The sequence below is a fragment of the Limanda limanda genome, chromosome 9 (genome assembly GCF_963576545.1).
Source record: "Limanda limanda chromosome 9, fLimLim1.1, whole genome shotgun sequence".
Lineage (NCBI taxonomy): Eukaryota > Metazoa > Chordata > Actinopteri > Pleuronectiformes > Pleuronectidae > Limanda > Limanda limanda.
In genome coordinates this window covers 15,985,904-15,992,017 of record NC_083644.1, presented here as the reverse complement: position 1 = coordinate 15,992,017, position 6,114 = coordinate 15,985,904, and the positions used below count along the sequence as shown (strand labels likewise).

The window sequence follows — 6,114 nt, the reverse complement described above, 5'->3', positions numbered from 1 at the left end:
TATCTTAATCTGATTGTAAATCTTGTTACTTTTAAATATTCGTGTGTTTATATATATTGCATTGTAAAGTGTCTGTACCTCTTAATCTGATCTTAATATAATTCTAACAATTAGTGCGGTAAATTTAGAAAGAAAATAAATAAAAATTGAAATAAAAATAGTATTATTATCATTATAAATGTTATTATTATTATTATTATTATTATTATTATTATTATTATTATTATTATTATTATTATTATTATAGATGTCAGTCATAAAATAGCCGTAACGCATGTGCCATTTGTTGGACAAGACTGCCATCTAGCGGTGATGTCTGAGTTACACACAACATAGTTACAGTGTAATGCATTGTGGTCCCATGTGCAGACGAACACATTCATGTCTGAGCTGTAAACATACTGAGGAAAAACTGATTTACAGTGTCAAGTGGTGTGACGTGGAAACACGTTGAGCTGCAGGTGTGCGGGTGCGGAAAAGACACGCAGGAGGAAGAGGAGGAAACAGGAAATAAATATTACATTACATACCTGAGGAATGAAATTACAAAATAAAACAGGAAACAAGATCAAATCCAGAAATAATCTCAAAGGGACAAATTCTAAATATTATAAATCTGTTTTTGTGCATTTGTCTGAATTTTTTTCCATCCGATTCAACTGTATTTAATCTGGACCCTGAATCATAAATGTTTAAATATTTACACTAGAAGAATTTGATTGCTGTCTATAATCGAATCCCTCCAGCCTAATGGTCCCTTCAACATACAAAAAGGGAACCGGGAGTCTTTTACAATATTTAAAGGCCTTCGCATATTTTGTTCTTTGTAACGCGCTGTCGTCTGTGTGTATATTTTAAATGAACCTCTAGTGACTAAAGAGCCATCAAACTCCAGGAATCAAATTATAAACATTCAACAGATCTCACAAGAATATATTACCAGAGGGGGGACACTGCAAACATGCATGGATGTGTGCTCACTCCATAGATCTACTGCATGTGTGTTCAATTCAATTTGACAGGATCTGAGCTATCACTATAAAAAATATAAAGATTTTTAAAATCCAAAATAATAACTAATGAGAAATCGTGTTTCCAACCACAGGCCTTAACTTTGTTTTTACTGCTGAACACCAGAGGATAGCAAACTCTGAAGTTTACCTTGTGACGTCACATCTTCCTCACAACAAATCAGCATTAAACATTTAACTGAATCTGGTCTTCGTGTGAACACTGAGAGGTAATGACACATGTTGACCTGCAGGCGGCGTCATTGCTCTGTGGAGAGGCTCAGCAGATGAATGGAAGCAGAGGTTTTCCTGAGAGGATGAAAAGTGTGTCTGCACAGGTTCAACATGGTGGGTCGTTTGTTCAAGTCCAGTCAGATATTATAAATTAATATTAACACAATAATGTTATTTTAAAATGTACTAGATTGAGGATTCACACTAAAGGATTTCTGTCTCCTCTCTGTAAAAACTGTTTATGTTTTTCTCCATTATAACCTTTGTAACATCTGGATGTTTATAGACTGTGCAGATTTTCACTGTTAAGATTATTATTCTAACCATTAGTTCTATATTTTTTATTAAAAATTTACCTGATTTTAAATTCCCTCACCAATCTAATTGTCATCTCTACTTCACACGCTTTACAGACATCTTTGTGTTTTTTGCAGAATTGTCATTGCAATTATAGTAATTGTATTTGATTTGTACATTTAATCACTTCATAAATAGGTTAATTCATCTAATGTGATAATTAAGAGTTAATCTATTGCATATAATGACAGAAACTGATTTACAAACCAGTAATGGAACGCCCATCAGAGGGATGTGTTCTGCTGCATAGTGTAGGCCTTTATACCCTTATACTAAAAGGTAAATATTGTATTACTCCTTCACGCCTGTCACCGTGTATCTGTAAATCAGGTTTATGTAACTTGAGGGGAGGAAGGAGAACAGACGTTGTCCCTGTGTCTGTCCAGCCTTAAAAAGACATTTTGAAAGAACAATCAAGTCCATTCCGGAGTCAAATCCCACGAGGACCGTTCTTTTATGAAAGGTTTTAGAGCCAAGACAAACACACTTTGTGAAATCTGTGTAATGTGCTGCCTCACTGCAGCTTCATGTCATACATGTGTGTGTGTGTGTCTGTGTGTGTGTCTGTGTGTGTGTGTGTGTGTGTGTGTGTGTGTGTGTGTGTGTGTGTGTGTGTGTGCTCTCACAGGCTACGTTTTGTGCATATGGTGGGTGTGTGCATATAAAAATTAGCGCATGAGTAGGCCTACAAGTTAATTTACACTTTTTACAAAAAATTCTAATATATCAGTACATTTTCTGTAAGTATATTTTGTCTATGGATTGTTTAGCATCTATCTATCTATCTATCTATCTATCTATCTATCTATCTATCTATCTATCTATCTATCTATCTATCTATCTATCTATCTATCTATCTATCTATCTATCTATCTATCTATCTATCTATCTATCTATCTATCTATCTATCTATCTATCTATCTATCTATCTATCTATCTTCCAGCAGAAGGCCTCACTGGTTAGATTTGATGTGTTCATGTGTAAAAAAAACTGTCTACGCTTCCAATATCTGACCCATCTGGAGGATTTTTACATGTGTATGATATTAACTTATTTCAATTCCAGCATTTAATAACTGTAGGCTTGACGTTTTTCTTTAAAATAACATTTATTTCCAGCATATTCATACAAAGTGACAGCAAAGTTTGTAACATCTGAAGAGGAACTGACTCCATCCAGCACGTTGTCACAAAATATCGGAGCTGACTAGAACAGAGAAATGAAAAGTCAAATATAGCATATAGCATTTCATATGATCAAATGCAATATATAATACAGGCAGTTGGAAATGAACTAAAAAAACAGAAGAAGGTGGGATAAGTGAAATGATACATAAGTGAAAAGGGATGGCATTTACAAAACATTAGTTCAACTTTTACAGGGTTAACATCCGTAAACTACGTGTTTTAATAACTTAATTTGTCAGAGGAATGCATATTTTCATTATAATTTGGTGTGCTTTAAAAAAAAATCTAATAGCAATAATAGCAACTCTAATAAATCATTTATTTGTTACCTCAATTTATTTTCCTGCAGAACTGACAAATAAATCAGTGATAATAAAAGCATGTAAGTAGTTTCAGCCTTTTGTGCGTCTGGGTTTACTTTACATTTAATTCCCAGTTTTCATGATTTGTTTTGGAATGTATAAAATATCCTTTTCAGTTTCACATTAATTTTTATTGATGGCACAATGAGGCTTATAAATGGGGACTGTCATCCTAACTTTGAAAGTGTAACATATCAAATTATTTTTGAAGATTACACATGAGTGAATTTAGTTTGTCCCCCTCTGACTACAGGTCAGATAATCCCATCATGTACAGTTTGCCTGCAGCCAAACACACATCACAAGATTTTTTTTTTCGCCAGAACATTCAACACTTATGGCTACAAATACAACGGATCGTGTCTGTGTGGTCAGGCCGCCCGCCTCACTGTTTGTCCGGCGTGTTGTTGACCAGGGGCCCGTACAGGCCGCTGGCGTAGGCCTGCTCCTTGTGCAACATTGTCCGGTCCCTGATCAGGTCGCTGAAGGCGTAGTCCATCGGGGGTCTGAAGCCCAGGGTGGGCATCAGGCCGGTGGTGGAGTAGGGCGTCATGAACGCCAGTCCCCGGCTGTGCGCGGAGTAGGCCAGCCGCAGCGGGTTCAGGCCCAGGTGGGCCCCCAGAGGATAGGTGCTGGGGTCGGCGCCGAAGTGCGGGGCGTTGGGCTGGAGGGGGGAGAAGGCGGAGCGGCTGCTCAGCGTCATGGCGCCGGGCAACAAGGGCCTCGTCGGGCCGGCGGTGGACGCGGAGGACGGCGGCGGCTGCGCGCTCTGGAGCATCCTCTCGGCCGTCCACGTCTCGTCGGGCCCGGCCTTGGTGGAGCCCTGGGCGCCGCTGTTGTTGAGGATCTGCTCGATGGCCTGCACCACGTCCTTGCCGCAGCCCTGCAGCACCAGCTCCAGGACGCTGCGCTTGTGGCTCGGGAACACCCGGGTCAGGATGTCGATGGCGTTCATGTGCCGGGAGGCCGCGGAGGACGGGGAGGCCTCCTGCTCGTCCTTGTCGGTCTCGGAGCCGGAGTCGGAGCCCAGGGAACTCACGGACCCCGGAGTCTCCCCTCCGTCCTTCAGGGGCTTGGACACGGGGGAGCCGATGAAAGACTCGCTGTCTCCGTTCTCCGACCCGGAGCCTCCGTGCCGGCCGTCCGGAGACGAGATCCCCGGGGCCGAGTCGCTCTCGGTGGAGGCCGGTTTGCCCAGGGACTGCTGCGGGGTGGCGGAGCCGGAGTGATGGCTCTTTGCAAACAGCTCGTACTTCTGGATGCTGGAGTCTGACGACACAAATCACAGCTGATTAGATGAATGTCACCACAACATCACACACAACACTGTTATCACTGACCCACACCTAGATGAGCGGGTTCAATCACACTGCAGTGCCCCTCTGACAGGTGCATGTAAACGGAGCATAATATTGACACCTTTATTATTGAAATAACTAAGTTAAACTCCATTATTTTCGCCGCTCTCTAGCGCACATGTAACTGAACATACATGTCTCATCCTGTGGATCTGCTGCCCTCACCTGAGTCTCTCTCGCTGCTCACGGACCCGTACACCTCGTAGCTGGGCCGCGGGGGGATGATCCCGTTGGCGGCGGCCAGGGCGAGTCCCTCCGCGGTGCCGTAGAGCAGCTGCAGCTCCCGGGCCTCGTTCTCCTCCTGCGCCTGCTGCCGCCGCAGCGCCACCTGCGCCGCCATGACGCGCTGCCGCTCGGCGATCAGCGTGCACTTGGCGCACATGCAGTCCTTCCAGCGGCAGTAGCGCTTGTGGCCCTTCAGCGCGGACACCACGCCGTGGTTCCGGCAGCGGGCACACTTCGGGGTGCGCGGGTACTTGTCCGTGGTGCGCAGGATGAGCTGCGGGCCGCGCAGCAGGGTGCCGGCCATGGACACCGGGATGGAGCCGGCCATGGAGCCGGCCATGGAGCTGGCTGCTGCCGCCAGGCCCGGGTGGACCTGCGAGGCGGAGGAGACTGAGGGGTGCTCCGGTCTCAGATCCATGCCCGTGTTCCTCACTGGTGGTTAAACAAACTGTGAACAACAGAACTAGGTGCCTCTGAACTTTGTGCGTAAAATGGAACGGATGTGGAGACGATCACATCTGCTCCGGGCTTCTCAACATCTGCGGGCAACAGGTGAAGTCAACGATCCCCGTCTATACAGAGAGTTACCGCGCAAGACGAATATATATGAATATAAATCTATGAGTGAAAGTCTGGCGGACACTGTCTGAGAGTCTTTGGAAGAAGCAGACTTTAAATCCGTGGAGCTCAGGAGCGGAGAGCAGCGACCGATCCTCCCCGAGCGCAGCGCAGAGTGTCCGGGAGGAGCCGAGCTGGTTCCTCGCTGCAGCCTGAGACACTAACTTCCTCCAGAGATCGTCAGTGGATACAGATCCCTCTCTCCCCCTCTCTATTGTTGCTCTTACGTTTTCATTAGACAAATTTGACAACAATGTGGCGTCTGTCATTGGCCAAAGGGAGAAGGAGCACTCTGATTGGCCTGCCTCTTCTTCTTCTTTTTTTTTTCAACTGTGTCCACCTGAGTTCTTTTTCCAAATATCAAGTGTTAAGAATCTGAAGGGAGTTTCCCGGAAAGCTCTAATCGATGCAGTGTATTTCCAGAATAGACAAAGTTTAAATAGATTTTAAACAATAGCACATTATATTAATTCAATTTATGGAGGTGAATCTGATTCACCGTAGACTTGCATGTTGCCGTGCAGGACATTAAAAGGCCATAAAATGAACAAAAACCTGCATAATTTCTCAGTAATATTCTTCAGAAACAGTCTGTATCATTGTCAGGACATGACATCGTGTTAATTACAGACTCATGTTTCCCCCCAAAATAAAGATGGTGCGTGACTGTAGTGACGTCAGCCGGGAGGGTAAGTAGCCTCATTTATTTGATTGATTCGAGAAGAAGTTCAATTTACTCTGTGTGATAAACGGTCTATATTT

At 44.0% G+C, this 6,114-nt stretch overlaps 1 protein-coding gene across 1 annotated transcript; it reads right to left on the bottom strand.

The window, feature by feature from the left end:
* Nucleotides 1-3,536: 3,536 nt before the first annotated feature.
* dmrta2 (DMRT-like family A2) lies at nt 3,537-5,152 on the bottom strand. Its single transcript, XM_061078589.1, has 2 exons — nt 4,666-5,152; nt 3,537-4,420 (listed from the first exon to the last, which is right to left on the bottom strand). The coding sequence occupies exons 1-2, from the start codon at nt 5,150-5,152 to the stop codon at nt 3,537-3,539; spliced, it is 1,371 nt and encodes a 456-aa protein (XP_060934572.1).
* Between the last annotated feature and the right edge of the window lie 962 nt (nt 5,153-6,114).